Genomic DNA, 23133 nt, shown 5'->3' on the forward strand with positions numbered 1-23133 from the left:
GATCCATTTCCCTATCCTCACTATAGCGCACTCTGCACCCACATTGCCGAATCTGCAATGAGTGAATGCAATGTGCATTCGCTCATTACACATTCGATGCATTTTTTTTCAGCTAACTTTGAACTTGAAAACGTACTTCCGCGCAACTGTCTTTCGACAAGCTGCATTTCAACGTTTCAAAAGTAAACCATCGAATTAGTATTAAAAAGGTCCTTGGACCAGCCCACCTACCCAGTAAACAAATCAAATAAATTACTCAGTGATCTGATTTAGGTGCTGTTGTTCTACCTTTGTCATGTGAATGATATACATGAGGAATGGTCTTTTCTACAGAATCATTTTAAAGTGGTATGTGGTCATTCTTACTTAGAAATTTCATTACATGGTTGATAAATACACTGATACAGCTACATTTACTTTCCTACAATGAAACGGAAAGCAGTGAATCACAGCCAGTTTTAGAGAGAGACCCTTGTGTAACACCCCTTCATAACAAACTGAGATTGCAAACAACTCAAGCAAATTTAACAGCAATCTGACTGAAAACAAGACTGATGCACTGACAACCATCCTCCAACTATACACTAATGTGCATCCCTCACAACACACACACTGGCTGTCACTCCCTGACTATACACTACCACACTGTGCATTGACTTGCACACCTCTACAATACACTGACTTGTATCATGTATAATATATGTAACTCTCCAGCAGACTATACACTATCACCAATCCCATCTATACAATGGTTCTCGCTGTCTAGCTGTACACAGATGAACATGCTCCATACCTGGAAATCCATCCCTCATATTCTTTCAGTTCTGTGGTTGAAGTGTGTCTAGTTTCACTAAATACTCTCCATTTGACATTTACAGATGAAGCATGAGCATAAGCGCAAGTATTTAGCATAAAAATGTAATACAATGCTAAATATGTGGGCGACCTTCGATTTGTTCCTAGATTTCTGATTTTATGACTCAGTACATAAAACCAGCCTTAATCCAGCAGTACAGGAACTGGAGGGGGAGGTTGGGGGTAAGCAGCTATTGTCAGCCCACTCAGCCTGGGGGAAAGGATGACTGTGGATTACCATGTGACACTTACAGAGCACTTGCTGCTGGAGTACTAGCGATCAACATGTGGATAGACGCATGCATGCATGCATGCTGTCTACAGTCTGCAGCTGTAGCTTTAGAGAACCACCACTGGGTTTAGGAGCTCCAAGGGAAGGGGATGTGAAATAATTTCTGTGTGTCTGACAGTGTAACCTGCTCTGTAGTTCTCGGCTGCCACCTCTCTGGAAAAATAACTGAGTCAAGTAGGCGCTCCTGCCAAGGTAAGAATGGGCTGTAGGGTTCTTAGTCAAGAAAGAAATGTACAGGCTGATTGTGTAAAAAAAAGGAAGGGAAGCTACTGGGCAAGACCCAGTCGATTGTGAAAAAAAAATCTTCCTTTTAATTCTGTCTCTCCTGGCTTCAAACTTCTAGTTTAACTCTTGACTCTAATTCCTCTGCACCCTTAATGCCAGTACTTATCCCAGGCATCCTGCCACTTAACCAGTGCTATGTCCCCAGTTGTAACACTTCCATCAAACCCTTCTCCCCATACTGTAATGTCAGTCTTTCTTGTAACACTGATCTGAATCTTACATTTTCTTTGTAACTATAAACCACAGCCTTCTACTTCTCAGGCCATAATATTAGTATTTCCAAAACCACAGAAGCAACCAGGATAACAGGCAAAATGGCCAAAACCAGTGAATAATAAAATAAGGTTTAATCTGCTCACAAACTCACTCTCTAACGCCTCGGCTTAACAGCCTTCCAGGAGATAATATCAATACAGAACTCATGCACTTTATATAGCACCATTAATTAAACAACTAAACAATTTTATGTAATAAAACCAATAAAATTAACCATTTACAAAAGATATTTCCAATTGCCTTCTTGATTCAAGCCAAAGGTGTCATAGTGTTATATTTTAAAATAAAGACAGTTTCTTTAGATAACTTATTTTTTAAATTATTGACACCAGTGTCTTGTATATGTTCCAAAATACATATTCTCAAACATGTATACATTCCCCCATGAACTGAATTAAAATGACATGCAAAGGGGCTTTCTATTTTATTATTTATAATATCTCTACTATAGATCCGTGGTGGTGCAGCGGTAGCATTGCTGCCTCACAGCAAGAGGTTCTGCTGTTCGATTGTCGGCTGGAGTGCGGGGAGTGCCTTCTGTGTGGAGTCTGCATGTCCTCCCTGTGGTCGAGTGGCATTCCGAAAGACATCCATGAATGGGCGTGCCTTCACTGAAGGTTGAGCATTGAGCTGGCAACTCGGCACTGTAAAAATCTACTGCCAGTCATTAGATGACCGGAGTTCTGCTGTGGCGACCCCTAACCAGGAAAAAACAAAAGACAAACAACAACAACAACATGCCCCTGCAACTTAATTTTAAAACCCCTCTTGCTTTCACCAATATAAAAAAGGTTGCAAGGAACATCTTAAAGCATACACTACACCCATTGTGTTACAAGTATATTCTGCTGTAGGACTAAATCTTAAGCCATTTATTTTTGTCAAAAGATTTAACTATATATATGGACAAATAGAACATTTAGTCCTACAGCAGAATATATTAGTAACACATTGGGTGTGGTCTATGGTTTAAGATGTTCCTGCAACCTTTTTTATATTGGTGAAAGCAAGAGGGGTTTTAAAATTAAGTTGCAGGAGCATATTAGAGATATTAGGAATAATAAAATAGAAAGCCCCATTGCATGTCATTTTAATTCAGTTCATGGGTGAATTTATACATGATTGAGAGGATGTATGTTGGAACATATACAAGCCACAGGTGTCAATAATTTAAAAAATAAGTTATTATCTAAAGAAACTGTCTTTATTTTAAAATATAACAATACGACACCTTTGGGCTTGAAGCAAGAATGCAATTGGAAATATCTTTTGTAACTGGTTAATTTTATTGGTTTTATTATATAATTGTTTAATTGTTTAATTAATGGTGCTATATAAAGTGCATGACTTCTGTATTGATATTATCTCCTGGAAGGCTGTTAAGCTGAGGCACTAGAGAGTGAGTTGTGGGCAGATTAAACCTTATTTTATTATTCACTGGTTTTGGTCATTTTGTCGACATAATGTTAGTACTTCTCTGTAACAGCGGTGCTAATCTTAAACTGTCTCTGTATTTTGAATTCCCAATCTCCCAACATTTTGGTCTATGCTGCAGTCTCTGTCTACCCTTATAACCCTAATTCCTATTCCCTCCCTGTGAACTAACTCAGTTCTGTTCCCCCACCTCTCAATCTATGCCATGACTCTTAGTTCTAATCATTCTTTGTATCCCTAGTCCTGAGACTTCTACCTCTCAGCTTACACTGCAACATTAATCTTCTTTATTTCCTGTAATTTTAATCTTGTGGTTACTACCTATCCACCAGTTCTGTGATCCTAATTCTTACCCATCCCTGTAGCCTGAATTCTAAGAGTCACACCTCTCAGCCTGTGCTATTTTCCTAGTCCTTCCCCATAACCCTAATTATGGGTCAGTCATCTTTCCGCCCATGCTGAGATCTTAATTCCAGCCATTGTGTGTAATCCTAAGTTCACCACTTGTCTGCATATGCTTCATCCTTAATTCTAAACCATCTTCTTTATTTCTAATCTCAAGTCTACTATCCCTAGCCATTGCTGAGATCTTTCTTTGCTTCTCACTCCAGGATACTTTTTGATAGCTCTACTGTCTGAATCCAATTGGTCCACTCATTCCTAAGGTCCAGGAACCAGATGTTCCTGGGTTAAGCAAGAGCCCTACAGCCTATTCTTTCCTGATAGGAATCCAGTTGGCTGTCTATTCTGTAGTGAGAGATGAGTGATAGGTTGTGGCACCTTGCTGGTCCTGAAGGGTGGCCCATCTTCTCCCTTTGGGAGTCACCCCCCATGCCCCTCATTAGTTCCTCCAAACTCTACAATTGTTGCATCTCAAGGAGAAGGGGGTCTTCACATGGCAGTTTCCCCTTGACTTCATAGTGCAAATACACTGCTGGCAGTGTGGACTTGGCAGGCTTATACACCACTAGTTGAACACATAGTGCCCCTTTTAGGTGTCACTCATATTCCAAGCCACAGACACCTCCATCACCCCAGAATGGACATGGTGGCAGTAGCTGTTCACTCCCATCCTCCCTGACCAGCTACTGTAGGCACCAAGCCCACTAACTGAACTCAAATCACCTGATTTCTGTGCTGTCCCATTCTGAGATCTTGGTCCTACTCTGTCACATTATTTTCTGATCCCAATCCAGTCATGTAGGGTTTCTTTTTGAAATTCTGAGGACCGTAACTGTGACCCCTGGAACTGTGAGACAGTAAGTACTAATATGGACAACATATACCAAGTACAAATTTGCAGTACCTTGGGGCATTTTCCCCTACTCGGAGGTACAGCAATTTTAGTGTTGTTGTTGTGTCTTTCGGCTTTTCCCGGTTAGGGGTCGCCACAGCGGAACTCCGGTCCGCTAATGATTGGTAGTTGATTTTTACATGTAGAGTTACCAGCCCTGATGCACAACCTTCAATGAAGGTACGCCCATTCACGCATGTCTCCACGCAGAAGATGCTCTAGCTGAGAATCGAACCGGACAGCGTCTTACTGTGAGGCGACAACGCTACTGCAGCACCACTACCACGGATTATACAGCAATTTTAGTGTTAATATAAACAAATATCAGGGATGTGAGGGGAAAATATTTTAGTCACATTGTAGCAAACTTTGTGAACCAGTGCATTTCTTTGCAATTGCACTTTATTTTTTCAAAGTCATGGCACCCGCAAGTCTTAAGTCTTGCACTTCTGATAGACAGCCATCCTTCTAGTCCTAGGTTTCCTACCTCCTAGCCCATTGTATGATCATAATTCTAACCTTTGCATTTAATCCTAATCCTGGATCTCTTACTTGTCAGCCCATGCTATGACCTTTCCTTGCATCCTTAACTTTGTGTCCCTAATTACTAATGTTCACTCTTCCTTGTAACCCTAACCTTGGGTCTTCCATTTTCTGGAATATGATGCACTCCCAAGTCCTTTCTTGTAAGCCTATTTCCTTATATTAGCCCCACCCTGTAAATCTAATTATGACTCTAAAAACCAAAAGGAGTACCGCTGGTGAAGCTACAAAAACCAACACAAAACCAGTCGCAATGTGCAGCGGACCACAGCTGTAACCAAAAGAATGCAAGGAAACGGCCACGACACATTTCCTACAAGCAAAAAACTGGGAACGAAACCTCCAGTTGAAATCAGATTTTAATACAGAAAACTGCCAAAACACGTTTTCAGTCACAGATAGTACATTAACGTTGCTAAATATCACCACACGTTTTCGTAAGAGTAGCACTCAAACTTCATCAGATGAAAAAACTTTTAAACATGCACTTCCTTTTTATAACCTTCCAGTTAATCAATTGAATGAAAAAATCAATTAATATTTAAAGAAACATGTTGTCATATAACTGAATGTAATATAAAACCATCCCTTTCATAATAAAAAATCTTAAAACCATATACAAAGATATGTTACTAATAAATATCATCTCATTTTAGTAGTTTAAATATAATTGTCAATTAAATTGATTTATATGAATATAATGTATAAAATACCATTAAACAATCTTGAAATACAGCCAAACAGAGACACAAGGTTAAATTTTTTTTTTACTGAATGCCTGTTAACAATATTATGTCATAGCTTCGCTGTTTTAAGCTTGAGCAAGGGGGCAATAGAAATGTGTTCGTTCATGCCTGGATATTTGTTGGCTTCAAATACCACTTGCCAGTATGTCTCTCTAAATTCCAACCTAGTTTCCCAAGTTTTTTCATCTGATGAAGTTTGAGTGCTACTCTTACGAAAACGTGTCTTGATATTTAGCAATGTTAATGTACTATCTGTGAAAATGTGTTTTGGCAGTTTTCTGTATTAAAATCTGATTTTAACTGGAGGTTTCGTTCCCAGTTTTTTTGCTTGTAGGAAACGTGTCGTGGCCGTTTCCTTGCATTCTTTTGGTTACAGCTGTGGTCTGCTGCACATTGCGACTGGTTTTGTGTTGGCTAATTATGACTCTCTAACTTTTCATTCTGTGCTATGACCCTAATCCAGAATTGTATGTAGATCTGACCTGATATTTTCTAATTTGCTAACTGCAGAAGCCAGAAGATCAGTAACTATAAATGTTTTGCTCCCCAGACTTGAATACAGATTGCCTATCTTTACCTCAAGCTCTGCACAAAATGCCACTTACCTTTGAACTACAGAAAGCAAAATGCTTAAATTTATTCACCTCTCTAGAAAAAGTCAGCACTGTTGCACTACTCTATAGAAAAGCAAACGAATGACTGCTACTGCTATGGCTATTCTTTTCCTGCACACACACATTTTCAAAATCATGCATAAAAAGTTATTGTTCCCCTCTGCTCAACAAACTTTATTTAAGAAAAACTCTTCTTACTCCCTGTGAAATTCCAATTGCATGCAGCTGCAAAGGCCACCCTCTACTATGGCAACCTGTCAGAGATCCTTTTCCAAAATTGCCCCAGGTAGCTGAACTCTATGCCTAATTTTAAACAGAAACAGACAAATCTTAAACAGTTTAGACAGTCTTTGCACAACCATGTAGTTGAGAAAAACAAATGCTGCTGCTTCAGGGATACAGGTTGATCGTTGTTTTGCGATTAACTCCTTTAATGCTCTTCCATTCTTTCTCATTGTCATCTAGGTGTTTCCATATATTAAAATAATAAATTAGGGGTACTACAACAATAATTTGGAAAGAAAATGGAGGGAGTATGTTTTCCTTTTTTTATACATGCTTCTCTCTTTTATATTTTGTTTGCATGTTTGTATTATATGTATTTATGTTTCTCCTTACTGCAAATGATTTATTGTTCTATTACTGAAGTGCATGTTTTATATGTATTTATGTTTCTGTATACTGCACAATATCTATTACTCTGTCACTGAACTGCATACACTATATGGTATACTCTTATGAGTGTTTTACTTTATTTTTTACATTGTACATGTTTAATTTAGTGTTGTCTTCACCTACTTGGCCTAGGTCATGGCTGAAATGGGTCCTTTGACCAGCCCACTTAAGTGGTTAACAAGTGTGAAATAAATAATTAAATAGTACCACTCACATCTTGTGCTATGATTTCATTTCTGCCCGGTAATCCTGAAGTTGGGTCTTCCATCTCCCACCCTATGCTATGATTCTAATCTTCTCTGCAACCCAAACACCCAAGCTTGACCATTGTCTGTAACCATGGTCTACTACATCCTCACCTGCACTATAACCCTTATCATAGCCTTTCCCTATAACCCTAACCTTGGTGTCATACCTATAAGACCCCTGCTAACCGTAATTGGAACCATTTCTTTTAACACTAAACCAAACCTAATCCCTGGGCTACTTGTCTTACTGCTCTAACCCACATGCAGTATTTTTTGTAATGTTACCCTAACTCTTAAGTCACATTACTTGCTGAGACTTCTAGATGCTAGAAAGCACACTTTTTTATCTGTTCTTTAACAGACATATATCTTTTTTTATATTAAATATTAGCCATGGTAATACATGTTTTGGTGTTTGAGAACGTAAAGGAAGTTACACATACTTCTCTTACATAATATCGTCCATTTTTCCTTACAAGTTCTTTAGTTAGTAAAGGTATTTATTCTCTCAGGCTGTATACCATTTTTATTTTTGTATTAGATAAAGCAAGGAAATGCTTTTCTGTTTATCCCTGGATGGTGAGACAGTGTGGTGCAGTTCTCCTGTGATTAGTCACTGCTCAAATGAGGCTTGTAGCTCCCGAAATGCTGCTCGCCTTTGTTTCTTTTCAAACTCTTGACGTTTCCTCTCATTCTGCTCATCCTTAAGCTCTGCTTCAAAGGTGCTTATTACTGAAAGAGCTTTCACCTGCATCAAAAGAAAAAAAGACAAATAAGAGATATCCATAAGTGAGTAATTTGGCAAACATCCACATTCTTGCTTTTAATAATAGCTCTATGTGGAGAGAGTGGAGATTCCCAGACATCCCAGACACTGCTTTACAGTGAACATGTTACATAAGGAACTGTAATGAGTTTCTTGCATGGGGTCATACTTGGTGACAAAGAAAGCAGAGTAGATTAGATATATTAAACTCTCTGCCAACATATTTTATGCTATGGTGTTTCTATTTTGTTCACAAGTGTAAAACTGAATTGACAGATGCTGTGATAAATTTAACTCTAATATAGTTAGCATCTAATGAAAGGTAAGGAAGGAATGAAAACAAAGCTAAGTCCGTCTAAGTGGACACTTCACTTTGGTGCTTTCATTACTGGCATAAGCTAAGCTAATGGAAACATTTGAAAATATCAGTCTTTTAAAGCTCTCACCAGCTGCAAGGTGTCATTGACATAATGTGTCAGTGTAAATTCATTAACCAGCTGGTCATATTTGACTGGGGATTTGTGGTTTGATGACAATTTATAATGGCCACAGCAAGTAACTATCAAGATTAAAGCTTTAAGTAGGTGAGGATGTTGAAAACGGAGAAAACATTTTACATCAGCCAAAACTCTGTAACAAGTTCTGTTACACTTCAGGTGCATGGTTTAAGTGATGAAGTATGTGACGATTGGGGAGAGATGGGTGAAGGCTGCCAGCCTAGTCAAATCGAATTTGATATATAATTCTGGCATTTGTAAATAAATGTAAAATACAGGCATGTATTCTTGATAATAAATGTAAAATACAGGCATGTTTCTTGAGTGTAAAGAATACTGTGAAATGTGGAACTGCAAAATATGTGACAACATTGCACTCTACTGGCCCAGTGAACCATGCTGTACCCTTTCATGTTAGAATTTTGCTCCAGGTTGGCTGGCTGAAGATTTCATGCCCATTATTTTAAGGCTAATGCTTATGACCAGAATTTAGATGTGGAATGTGCTTTATTGCTCTAGTTTCTGTTAGAACATACATGTGAAATGTCTTCTATTGTTGTAAGTTTCTGTGCAGGTGTTAGATTGCTGAATAATGCAGTTTGTAGCCTGAGAACTCAGTCCAGGTGTTAAGATGATGCAATATGAATACTGGGAAAACCCAAGTGTCAAAAATGATGTAATTTGGGAAGGCCTTAGAGACATGTTTGTTAGTAATATTTTAAATACTATTTCTCACAAGAGACAGAAAGCATTTTGACTTTGAAGATCTAACTCAGCATTCTGCCTTATGCTCACATGTAAGTTTTAGCACTGTGATTTCTTGTAGGAAGAGTTAAAGCTAGTAAAGATTAATTAGGTATTTTTCTTTGAAATCAGACCTGTCCTACTGTATTATTTTAAGTTTGTGTGTGATCTTTGAACTCTTAGATATCTCTGTAGTGTAGTAGTTTTGTCTTGTGTTTTAATTATTTATTATTAAATATTTTTAAAACCTTCTACCTGTGGCTGCTTTGTGTAGAGATAAGCTCTAGAGTACATTGCATATTTATAGAGGTTATTGTAATAGGCCACTCTAAAGTAAGCCTTGACTGTTAGTCATACTACCATTGGATAATAATATTGCACAGTAATAATTGGACACCCTTTTAAGGGCCTTTGAGTAGCTGATATTTATTAGCTGGTGGTGGCAGTAATTACTACTGTATAGCCTGGGTAAAGGGGCACAGGTGGAGAACCTGTACCAGCCTTTTTTCCCAGGGGGGTCTGTGTGGTTGTATAACCTCTTCTCAAAGTGTGTGTGCGGTGTGTCAGCTACCTGGGCAGGGACACGAAGCACTGGTTGGACAGAGAGGGTACTGGAGGTTAGCTTGAGATCTGGACTCTATAGCTGTGCCAGTGGGGAGTCTTATTGGGGACCTGGAGAGCAAGGGTGCAACCAGGCCCAGACTGACTGTGATCTCTGTGTGCACTTAAGGGAAATTGTACTTTACTGTGTGTATTAGTTATCCTTTCCTCTTCTAGGAGCCGACCTCCCTGGTGTTATTGGTGAGGGTTAATGCTCCTTGATTGCTGGGCCAGGGCACAGTCATCACAAGTGTTTGGCAGTGGTGGGATCTACTTCACATACTAATTGGCTTGTAGTGGTGTGGGTGGACTGAATTCCTGTAGCTTATGTTCAGTGATCTCTAAAAGTGTTTTGTACTCTAAAACAGCCACACAGTGTATACTCAGAGTTCAGATCACAATTGTTTGATTTCTTTTGCTAGCTTAGTGTTACTCAAGTTGAGCAGGCAACATGTCAGAAGAAGAGTATGGAAAGCTGACAAGGAGCCAGCTGGCGGAGATGTGCCAGGCTAGGGGACTGGTGCATGGAAACCTGGCTAAAGCAGACCTGATTGCAGCCTCAGACCGACAGTAGAGATACAATATCCTCAGAGAATGGACAGCTCAGCCTTTCTGCAGTGGACTTAAAAATCCAGCTGGAGCTAAAGAGACTTGAGTTGGAGGCCAGGCAGATTGAACTAGAAGCAGCCGAGAAAATGAGGAGTCTATAAGCTGAGGAAAATGAACGGCAGAGGAAGCATGAGAGGGAAATGCTGACTCTTCGCCAGAGTCATAGAGGTAATGGGGAAGGGAGTAACTGGACCCCAGAAGCACAAAAGGTCAGTACATTTCTTCCACAGTTTAAAGAGGGGGGTAATTTTGATAGCTTCATTCATATGTTTGAGCGGGTATGTAAACAGTATGAAGTTGACCAAAGGCTCTGGGTACGGTTCTTGACCCCCTTACTCCATGGTAAAGCTGTAACGTCTTTAGCAAAAATACATGACATTGACTGTTTTGATTATACTTCTGTAAAAAGACATTTATTAGAATGTTTTAAGTTAACACCTGAAATGTATAGGAAAAAGTTTTGTGAGGATAGATGCAAGGCAGATGAAAATGTATGTGAATATGTTGTTGAACTGAGCACTTATTTTCATAGCTGGTGAGTTAATGTCAGGTCACCACTTTTGAAGGGCTGGCAGACATTTTGGTAAGGGAACAAGCCCTTAGCACTTTGCCTGAGGACATGAGGATTTGGTTAGCTGATAAACAGTGTGCTACTTCAGAGGAGTTGGGGAAGAAGGGAGACCTATACCTAGCAAGCACGGCAGCCCTGCACAGGAAAGGGACCCCCAGTACTGCTCATGGGTCTAAAGAAACCCATGATGGGCAGCACAGACTGCCCCAACAGAATCTGCTAGTAGCAGGGGAAGCCACTAGTCCAGGTACATCTCCAGGAGCTAGGGTTAAATGTTTTGAATGCAACCAGTGGGACCATGTGGCATACAGGTGTCCACAGAGGCAAGGTGGGGAACCAAAGGTGAGGGAGCCAGTAAGTGGGAAAGGCAAAATGCCAACAGTGTGTTGTCTTGAGACAACAAGGGTATGGAACTACCATCCTGCAGATGTCCTGAGAGGGAAGGATTTGGATGAGGCAGTACTATGTATTTATGCAGTTACATGCAGTGAGGCTAGGAGATAAACATGTGGGTCTGGTAGCCTGGGGGAGACCCAGACAGACTGCATACTTGCAGCTAGGACTGCCGAGGTGGTTACTTCAGGGAGTGAGCTACACTGTAGCAGTGAGACTGAATGTGAGCCACAGTTGCTTGTGGATACAGATGTTCCCTTGGACAGGGTAACTGCAAAGGTAGAGGTGAGTAGTAGTACCCAGGCTGACAGTGAGGCACTGCTGTCAGAGGATGGCAGACTTCCTGTGGAAGGGAAGCTGGGAAGGGTTACCAGGAGAGACTTGAGACAGGCTCAGATCTCAGACCCTACATTGCAAGGCCTGAGGCAGGTAGCTAAGGAGGCACCTGATTCTCAAGGGAAGGGGGAATCTGTATACTGGAACAAAGGGTTACTGTACAGAGAGTGGACCCCTGAGGGAGGGCTAGAAGGTGAGAGGGTACAGCAGTTGGTAGTACCTAGAGCATACTGTCTGGTGCTTCTAGCCATAGCCCATGATATTCCCTTTGCAGGTCATATGGGCATAAAATGTACAAAGAGGCGTATTATGCAAAACTTCTATTGGCCTGGAATTTACAGAGATGTAACAGGGTACTGCAGGACCTATGAGCAGTGCCAAAAGGTAGACAAGGCAGGAGACAAGGTGAGAGCTCCTTTGATGCCTTTGCCATTCATTGAGGACCCATTTCAGAGGGTAGCTATGGATATTGTGGGTCATCTGAGTACCCCAAGTTCCACAGGGAAAAACTATATCCTAGTGATTGTAGATTATGCTACACAATACCCTGAGGCAGCGGCTTTGTTCTCCATTGAGGCCGAGAAGGTGGCAAATGCTTTGCTAGAGATTTTCAGCAGGGTAGGTTTCCCAAAGGAAATACTGTCTGACAGAGGTGTCAATTTTATGTCAGACCTGCTGGCTTGTCTGTGGAAGTCCTGTGGGGTGAAGCACATGAAGACCACCCCCTACCATCCCCAGACTGATGGTCTTGTTGAGAGGTTAAACTCTACAATGAAGTCCATGCTACTGGCATTTGCAGATCAGTTTAAGAGGGCGTGGGACAAATATTTGCCCCATCTGTTGTTTGCTTACAGAGAGGTTCCCCAGAAATCCACAGGTTTTTCACCCTTTGAGTTGCTGTATAGGCAGAGGGTGAGGGGACCTCTAGATTTAATTTGAGATGAGTGGGAAGGTGAGTGTGAGTCTCACAAGGAGTCTGTTGTGGCATATGTCCTGAACCTTTACTGTGTGTATTAGTTATCTTTTCCTCTTCTATGAGACGACCTCCCTGGTGTTAGTGGTGAGGATTGAGGCTCCTTGATTGCTGGGCCAGGGCACGGTCGTCACAAAGTGAAACAAAGTGAAGTCACTAAACCATAATAAATGAGGAATGAATATGGGCAGTGATTGAACCACCTGGGAGGGAAGTGAAAGTAGATAATAGATGGGTTGAAATAGCACATAGGCCTCTTAAACAGTGGGAAAGACGGCTTTTTGAAGGACAAAAATGGGATTAGGAAATTAAAGTACTAGTTATGGAATAATGTACTATGCATTTCAATTCATTGTGAGATCCCTACTGAGTCTGGGATAGATAATCTGTCTTGAAAGTACTTGTGTAGGGAAGCTGGTTAAGTTAAGGGATGGAAATAAGCAACTGAGTGGTACTGATAGATTGCATGGACTATCTAGAGGTTATAATGGGGCTATAGGTAATTCTGTTTGACATGATGAGGTGGAATTTATTTTGGGAAATGCAGGAGGTAGGTTTAAGGATGTGTTTTATAAATGTGGTAAGGGCACTTTATATGAATGTGGGACTTAGGACTGCAGTGAATGATGAGTTGTCTGGAAGTCTGTGGATGTTTAGGGGTCTTAGAAGGAGGTTGGTTATTTTGGCAATGGATGTGTTGGCAGTGTAGTCTGGGAAAAAAATGATAGGTTGAAGTGGCCAGTACATCTGTTAGAAGATGACTTCATATTGCTGTTAGAGAACGTGGGAAGGTTGGTACCTGAGGTTTTGGAGACTTATTTCACATTTGAGAGGTACGCAGAGCTATGGTTGCACAAGATCAAGCTGGTGGCAGTTTATTTTAAGTGAAGTCAAAGTGGAGGGGATAACTGCCCATGGTCATGAATAGTGCAAAGTATTGGCATTAATAAGTTTTTTGACTCTGTCAGATACAAGGGGACAGATATCTGATGAAATGTATTGAAGTCATTCAGTGGGTGTTGGATAGTTGGATTGGTAAGATGATGCAGTTTTTTTGGAGAATGCATGGTGTTAAAATGACAGTGCTATTCCTAATGATGCATCTAAGTTGACTTTTGTTTGCAGCCAGGGGAGAAGAAAGTAAGGGAATTGCAACTGGTGTGCAACAGAACTGTATGGAAGAGAAAGGGAGTTTAAATAGGTAGAAAATATCTGAGAGTGAGTAGGAAAATTGGGAGAAAGCTGGGAGCACCATATTTTTGGAGGTATGCAATAACAGCAAATTGGATAGGTGTACTCAAAGAGAGTCAAGAATTGTTGGAGGGAGGGAAGAGTACATAGTCCTACCTGGTACTGCATGGTGAGGAGGATTGGAAGGATTAGTGAAGAATGGGAGAGTAAGGAATTGTAATGGTAGAAAGGATTAAAGGCTGAGCAGTTGTCAAGGAAGTGGGATTTGGAAGGCTGGGGGGTGAGAGCTCTTTGTGTTGGAAGTGGCCACAGATAATGGATAAAGGAGCAGGAGAGAGAGAAGTACATGTTGTGTGAGAGAGGCCTGGTTAAGAAGTTGGCCCATTGGGAGATCCAGTAGAGTGAAAATTAAGGGAGAGCAGGAATGGAGACAGCAAGACAGGAGCCTGTGGAGGAGTTGAATAAGAAAGAAAAGTTTTTGCATGATGTAGTGCATAGGGGGTTGTGTGTGTTTGGCTGTTATAGCATTTGTATACATCTATAATGGTATGGTCTACATACTGATCACTATTGCAGTAGCCTAAGCTATGTGAGTACTATCCTTCATAGGATATAACAGCCAGCCGGCTTCCAAAGCTTCAGGGCACCTTCCACAAGCCCAAAGTGTTAGCCAGCGTGAGCTGAGCTGCTTAAAAAGAAAGGTGTGGGTGCCAAACCCTTCAGAGTTTTTCTGCCACTGAGGTAAGCACTTCTCTGTGGATTTTTGAGAATCAATTGTCATCTTGTGCTGTTCCATTGATGAGCAGATAAGTTCCCTTTGGGGGGGGGGACCTTCGACATAATATTGTTAATGTATAAATTTAATAAACACAAGTGTGATTATCTATTTTGAGCTCAGTTTACTGCAAGCATTGTGTGGTTACTCTTCCAGAGTCCAGAATTTTGTTTTTTAATGTATAAATTTACTTTCCTGTATTAAGCTAAGGATATGTGTTTTATTTATTGATTGTCATGCAGCTTTGTTGTACTTTTAAACGAGAGCACACTTTTGTGTCTGACAGTTTTGAAAGTTGATTTAAACATTCTAAAATCATTTTTTTTCTGAGGAGAAACTACGTTTAAATTAATTTTGGAGACTGATAAAGTGTATTACATTGCATTTTACTGTGTTTTTTTTTGTGAGAAAAAGTGACTTTGTAGTACTTTTAAAATTTTCCTGGCTTGTGGTGCTTAGCTTCCCCGGGAAGGAAGCACCATTTTCGGTTTGACTGTGGACCAGCCACCAGTTCAATGATCTGTCCTTCTGCCAAGTACAAAAAGAAAAAGTTAACTAAACAATCTTTGCCAACATAGTGTGCTAGCAGTTTGCCTTAGCCACAGGTGGGTGTCTCTGCTATGGCCAAAGCTGTTTCCTCAGACCACTCATCTTTGTACCTGGATCATTTTGGCATTGCTCATACAGCCAATACAGACCAGGGGTTAGCTACCTCCTATGCAGCTGTTGGAGTCCACTCAATATTCAAAGGAGAACCACTTTTCTCAGTGTTAGGAGACGTGGCAGGGAAGATGCCCATCTATAGCCAGAATGTTGTGACCATCACTAGGGAAGCTGTTGCTTCCATTAATACTACTGCCTGTCCTAAGCTTCCTGTCAAAAGACCAAATGTGTATTTTCTTCTGCTCCAGTTTGTCTTGTATAGGCTACTGGCCCTTCTTATCAGGTCTTATGTCCTTCCTACGAGGAAAAATGTGTTTTGTGTGATTTCATTTCTTCTGTTTTTCAAGTCACTACTCATTGATTAAAATGTGTTTATGACTCTGCAGATGCTACTTCCAGGACTGCCGCCACTGGTACTGTGTTGAGGAGGTTTGCCTAGCTGAATTATCAGAAACTTCCAGAAGACATAAAAAATGAGAATTTAAATGTATCTTTGAATAGAGATTTAGTTTTTGGACCATCCACTGCATAGATGATCAAAAATGTGGTGAGAGGGGTCAGCTGATAAAGAGAGTTTCTCAGATTTTTCAACTCTCCTTCTGTAAATTTTCCAAGGAATTTTCTGTTCCTTCATCCAGTTTTAGCAGGAAACAAAACTAACAGTGTCAGTAAAATGCTGGTAAGCAGAGGTTTAAAAGACAATGGTGATAAGGTTTCAAAAAGGAAGTAGAAATCCCCTCCCCAGAACAAAACAGTCAAATAAGTCAGAATGATTGTGCAACAGACCTTGTCCCTTCCAGAAAGTCTGAATTTGAATTTCTGTCTTTGGCAACAGATTGTTTCAGACAAATGAGTCTGAGGCTGATTCAGCAGGGTTACATATTTCAGTGGAAAACATTCATTCCTCCTTTCAAGGGAATTATTCCACAGCAACCACACTAAATTCCTCTGTTCCTTCCTGTCATACAGAGCTTGCTTTCTCAGGGGCTAATGCAAACAGTTCCTTCTTCCCAGTTGAAAGACTTTTTTTATTCAGGAATGTTTCTGGTGCTAGAGAATGAAAATGCTTGGAGACCAGTCCTGGACCTTTCTTTCCTAAAACAGTTTATGATAGAGCCGAAGTTCAAAATGCTTTCTCTGCATAACCTGATAACCCTTCTTCCTCATTTGAGTTTTTTGTTAACCTTAGATTTAAAAGATGCTTCTCATCACATTCCCATCTATCCAGACCTCAAGACATTTTTTTACTGATTTATGCGTCTGAATCACATTGTCATTTCTTTGCCTTAACCTTTGGGCTATCCACTGCTCCAAGAGTATTCACAAAGTACCTATCTCCAGTTACAGCACAATGCAGACTAGACGGTATCCATATATTTCCATATGTAGACAACTTGGTTATTTTTGCAAAGTGTTTTTCAAAGTGTCAGGAATCTGTCACTTGGGTAATAGATCTATGCATGCTGGGAATTCCAAGAGAATATTTAAATGTCTTTTTTAACTTCATCACACAAGATTATGCTTCTAAGGTATCTGCTAGACACCTCTGAACAAAAAGTTTTTCTTCCATGGGAAAAACTAGTCATATATATATATATATATATATATATATATATATATATATATATATATATATATATATTAATGTTCTGGGATTTTTGAAAAGAGAAGAGAAGTCATTTGGATATATCAGCTATCCCTGAGTCCATGTCTACCCTTTTCCCCTCTTGTTCCAAAGCAGTCAATCACCACAAATGCCTCAGACTTTGCAGTTAAAAGTGCAGTATTTCTAGTATTTCTGGGACAACAAAGACAGACACAAGCACATAAATATAAAATATACGCTTGCCATTACCAAGGCACTCAACTCTCTGAATCACCTTTAGTCCACAGGACCACTTCAACTTGTTACAGACAATACCACAGAAATATGGTACATAAACAAGCAAGAGGGAACCAGGTCTTATCCCTTATGCAGACTAACAGTGTTAGCATGTGACATATCTTTTCAGCACAGTATCACTCTACAGGCTTTCTACATTCCTTCAGAGCAAAACCGTGGGGCAGACAACCTGAGCAGGACAAAGGCAGCCCCACATGAATGTGAACTAGCTCAAGGGGTTTTCAAAGATTTGATCCATCTGTGGGGAATTCCTCAAGTAAACTTGTTTGCCTTTTCTCTGAACAGTCAGCTAGCAAAAGTCTTCTCTTGGATTCCATGCAAGAAGGCCTGGAAGTTAGATGCTTTTCTTTTCCTTTGACAGGGGATGTTCCTATACACCTTCCACCCTTTCCACTGATATCCAGGGTACCTCTGAAGATTCAGAAGGAATCCCAAAAGGTAATTGTGGTAACTATTCTAGCCCAGGCATCAGTGGTTTTCCCTTATTTTGAAATTAGCCAGAGGAAATTACCACAACTTTCCTCACACACTGGATCTACTCACACAAGAAGAGGGTTGTGTGATACATCACGACCCCAAACCTCATCTTACTGCCTGGATGATAAGCACTTATTTACTGAGGACATGCAGTAGATATTAATGGAGGCAATAAAGCCTGCTACTAGAAAATCATATATTAGCAAATGGAAAATGTTTTCTAGTTGGTGCCAACAACATAATCAGCACCCCTTCAGGGCTAGTGTTTCTTTGGTTTTACAATATATGTGTGGGTTACTCTCTCATGGCCTGTATTAATCCTCTGTCAAGATTTGTCAGCCATTTCAGCACGTCTGTTCATGGAGCTCCCTCTTTCAAGGCATTCCCATTTCAAAATGTTTTTGAAAAAGGTATTGCATAAGACATCTCCAAGAAAACTGGTGACTCCTTGGGAGTCTTAATTTTGTGTTAGAGAAGTTAACACTAGCTCCATTTGAACAAGTTCATCTGGCTGACTTGAGCTTCTTATCATGGAAAACAATTTTTACTGGTTGCTCTGACCTCTGCAAAAAGAGTAACTGAGTAGCAAGCTCTTATGGTCGATCAACTTCCTCTCATTTTCCACAGAGTCAGAGTTTCCCTGAGAACTAATCATTCTTTAATGCCTGAAATGGTACTCAAGTTTACTTTAAGCCAAACTGTCCATCTCCCTTTATTCTTCCCTGAACTGCAAAATGAGGAAGAAACGATAAATACCTTGGATGCTCACATACAGCACAGGTACTTTCTTGACAGAACAAAATCTTTCAGAACTTGTGATCATTTATTCATTTCTTGTGAAGGTAAGAAGAAGGGAGAACCTGTGTCACACCAGACTATTTCCAAATGGCTTATCTTGAGCTATTCCTTTTCTTTCTTTCTACCACAACAAAACCATTCCAGGCAGGATCAAGATGCATTCTACCAGGGCATTGGCTTCATCTATAGCTTTTTTAGGAAAGGTTAGACTCTAGAAGTATTCCAAAAGCAGCAATTTGATCCTCTTTACATACTTTTGCAAAGTATAAGCTAGATTCCTTCTTCATGTCTAGGTCAGGCTCTGCTAATACCATTCTCCAAGGGCTGTGTGACCCTTCTCCTTCTACCTCCCAGTTGTTCTAAGCTATAGTAGTCCACCCATATGGCTTAGCCTACTGCAGCAGTGATCAATATAAAACACATAGTACAGCTGTGTAGGCACGCTTACCATTACAGTAGATGTTCAAATGATTACTGCTGAAGTAGCTGCTCCGTCTCTTCATTCCCTTTGTTTTTTGGTGTGTTTTTATGCCAGGGTGTGGACATTTGTGTTTTGTTGTTCCTAACAATGGCCTGTCAGAGCTCAGCCTCCCTCTCTCAGTTATCATAAAAGCTCTGAAAGGCTTAGCACCCAAACCTATCTTTTTAGTCAGCTCAGCTTGACCTGACTAACTGTTTGGGCACATGGGAGGTGCCCTGAAGCTTTGGAAGTTGGCAGTCTGTTATATCCTATGTAGGATATAACCCATGTATCTTATGTTACTTCAGCAGTTATCATTCAAATGTCAACTGTTGTGCTAAGTTTACTTACACAACTCGACTTCCTGAGGGGTTAGATTGGTGAGGGAGGGAGAGTGAATGGTATTTTTTCCGGATGTGAGCTCTCAAGGTAAATCAGATGTAGATATGGTGGGAGTGTTTGGAGATTAGGTTTCTGTGGTAAAGGCTGCAGATATGGATAGAGATGTATGGGATTTAAGTGGTACGTACTAGGGAATTATATTTGTTTGGTGTGACAGAGGGTGGGGAGGTGTGGGTAAGGGAGTAAGGATGCAGGTGAGAGAAAGCTGGGCTAAGACAGAGATTGCAAAAATGTAGAATGGTAGCACTTTGGTGGGATCACTGAGGAAAATTTTTTGGGCCTTAGTTTCTGAGGATTAGACAGGGTCTTCGACATATAGAAGACAAAAATTTGAGAAGAATGTGGCAGGAGCGGGCTACACAGTAAGAGGATAAAGCAGTAGAGTGTTAATTATTTATTGAGAGTGGGATGGGGGCTGCTAAGTACTTGCTGCTAGATATCTTATGAATGCAGTCATTTGTAAATGTGATAAACTCCAATGTAAATGAAAAATTTCTCAACAAGATGATGAAGAACAAAAAGAATACTTGACAGAGTATTAGTCCTCAAGAGAAACATGAAGAACAGCAACAAAAAACATACATTCCAAAATGTAGGGCCTCACTGGGGGGGTATCCTTTCTCTTTTTAAACACCTTTATTGAATTATCACTTAAGACATAAACACAAATAAAAGAAAATATACCATATTAACATTATTTCCATTTACATACATTAGATATATTAGATATGTTTTTTATAACAATTGTCATTCAGTCCAACATTATGTAAATTACTTAATTCCTGCCTTCAGTTAAACCTCACTCCTCCTCCTGAACATTGTTCTGCATGTATTGCTCTCACATGTAATTTCCTCCTTCCCTCTTCTAAAAAGCCCACTTCTATAATATTCAGTACTTAAAATATAGTTGGTTTATACTTTCATTTCCATTTTTTTAGTAATTGCTTTTTTGACATTGAAAAGAATTAAACATAACAAGGCCACCAAGTAATTCAAAGCCTGTGTCCCACCTCAAAAAATAATTTCTTTAGTTTCAGCTATTTGCTCACCCAGTACTTCTGATAGAGCACTCCCAAAACATACGATCTGATGTTGTCAATCTTCATTTATTCCTTGACCTGTGGGTTCTGTTCTGAAATTGGAACTGACTCATTACTACAGCCCGCTAGGACCAAAAACTCTCAAGCTTTTCTCCCTACCCATAATGCTCCTCTCCAATATACCTCAGATCTCGTTTGCCGCTTCCATTGTCAGACGTGTTGCCAAACCTCTCAAGCTAAGTACAGTTATATTTTAAAATCCTGTATAGTTGTTTATCCTTTGTAGTCTTTCTATTACTTCATTATTCTTTTTGCCTTAGTTTTGAATCTCCCTACTATACATACCTTTTCCTTTCAGCTCCTTTCTGTCCCCTTTTCACTTCAGTGAAATCTTCACTACCGTAGTTGGTAGACTTCTTTCCTTTCTTACCTTCTGCTAAAAAAAAAAAAAAAAAAAAAAAAAAAGAGAGAGAGAGAGAGAGAGAGAGGTTTCTTATAGTTGTTTATTTAAATCTATCACTGGTATTCTTTCCCTGCCATCATTGGTAGCACCTTCATCTTTCTTTTCTGTTTTGGTTTCTGCATCTATCTTGTACCCTTGAATATTCTGAGCCTACCATTGCTGGTAGCACTTTATTGTAATTTTTTCTCTTTTGCTCTAATCTACACTCTTTTTTTTTGTGTGTTTGTGTGCTAGATATGGCTGATAAAGGAAATGACACTTTTGGCTTTAAAAAATGTCAGCAGTATGACAGGAAAATGCCAAATTCTGATGGTCATTTATTATGGGTGTATTGTTTAGGCTTGTTACATCTTCAAGAAGATTGTTTAGTATGCCATGGTTTTAGTCATCGAGCATTAGTTGAATGAAAAAATAAATCGATGTTAAAAGGATTGCTTACATCTTCTTTAGAGGAGGCCTTATCTGGTTCCAAATCTAAAACAGACCCTTCTTCTTCTTCCTTTTCTTCTTCAAAATCCAAGAAGCATAAGAAGAGAAGTCACTCAGTGCCAACTTCTTCAGCACAGGTGACTAAGAAACTTAAACTAGAGGGTCCACAAAAGACTATGGAACCGAAAACATCTGCTCCAAGTCTACTTGCATCTTCGGAACCTGAGGTGACATTAGAAAAACATGACAGCCCTTCGAAACCAACAACCTCAGTTCCATCTTCTATACCGGCATCAACTCCTATGATTCCAACCACAGTTCTTCAGGAACCTGAGTACATTTTTCCAAGGACACAATATTCCCCATCTATAGACCCGTATGCAGGAAAATTGCCAAGTCCATTCCTGGAGACACCTAAATCTCCATCCACCCAATCAGTTCACTCCATCAAGAGCTTATCTGAATTAGATGTGCTAAGGCAGGTGGATCAGGTTCTTGTGGAGAGAGGATTGCCATCTATTTCCTCAGTTTCGACTACCTCCAGTACTGGAACTACTTTCTTCACAACTCCACCATATCTTCCTCCTCTGACCCCATCTGCAGTTTTTGGAGACTCAGACTCCAATCCCTCCCACATTCACTGTTTCAGTACCAGTCGGCCAGATCTTTTTCTCTGGTGCTGACTACTACCCTGAGGTCTTAAGTTGTCTTGGAAATGGAGTGCTCTCGAGGTGCGTGTTCCGCTGTCAGTTCCAAGGGGCAGGTTTTCACTCCCGTGTTCTCAGAGCTATCCCAGCACCTTAGGGCCTTGGCAAGCATGACCTCAACTCCAGCTTTGGTGTCAGGGGTGGTCTTCTCGGGGCTGGGAGTGACCTCAGTAGTGAGGCAGTCATTTTCAGTTCCAAGGCTCTCTTACCTCTTCGGGGGGACCTGCCTTCCAGCCAATGGAGACGGCTATGTCCTCGGTGGCACCCAGTCATCTGCCCCCTGATGAGAGTTGATTCCTGATCCTTCCTCTTGTTCTGATTCTCAACCAGCCTGTGCATTGGGATAGCAAGGGAGCAAACTGCAGGATACACCTGTCCAGGTTTTATCCTCTTCTGGCACCTTTTCAGATTTTCCCAATGAAGAAGTCCTTCAGAAGAGAAAGTGCAAGAAGAAGCACTTGGATTCCCCAGAAGAATCTGTCACTGAAGATACTGACTGCGATGAAGGGGAGGGTTCCCCTAAGTCACCCCCTGAAGATATCTCCTTTGAAGACATCCTAGAAATCTTTAAACAGAGAGGTGGCTGGAAGTCCCAACATACTTCCCCGGAGGAGTCAGTATACCTGCAACCTTTCGGCTCTCACCTAATTCTTGGGTGACTCCACCAGCTGATGATCTCAGCAAACTGATAGTGCAGCGGGCGTGGAAGGCTCCTGATTCTATAGAGCTAATCCCTAAGAAGCCGGACAAAATTATCTCAGTACGAAAAGATTTTCAGTTTTGGGCTAAAGGGTTAGCAGTAGATGCCATGGTGGTTGTGGCAGTCACAAAGAAAGAACTGTCTGAGGAGAGTTCTACTATCCATCATCCCAGTCTAGAGTTTCAGGCGATGGATACGTTCGGGAAGCGGATATATGCTTTTTCAACCTTTGCTCTGTGGTCATTGAACTTTATGGCACATTTCACTAGACTCCAAGGGGATTTGATTAAGGAGTTATCAAATACCCTTGTAGGAGCCCTATCTGATGAAGTTCAAGAAAAGGTAGCTTCTCAGTTGGCCACCCTCGAGTCCAT

The 23133-nt window shown here is 40.4% G+C and overlaps 1 protein-coding gene across 2 annotated transcripts in view; it reads right to left on the reverse strand.

The window, feature by feature from the left end:
• Positions 1-7773: 7773 nt before the first annotated feature.
• EFHD1 (EF-hand domain family member D1) overlaps positions 7774-23133 on the reverse strand; it is a 488813-nt gene continuing 473453 nt past the window's right edge. For both annotated transcript variants that reach the window (XM_044070597.1, XM_044070598.1), the window contains one exon: positions 7774-8010. In XM_044070597.1, coding sequence (XP_043926532.1) covers positions 7876-8010 — 135 coding nt within the window. In that variant the 3' untranslated portion in view covers positions 7774-7875. The remainder of the gene's footprint in view (positions 8011-23133) is intronic.

Source organism: Protopterus annectens, chromosome 4.part1 (assembly GCF_019279795.1).
Source record: "Protopterus annectens isolate FY-2018-M chromosome 4.part1, PAN1.0, whole genome shotgun sequence".
Lineage (NCBI taxonomy): Eukaryota > Metazoa > Chordata > Ceratodontiformes > Protopteridae > Protopterus > Protopterus annectens.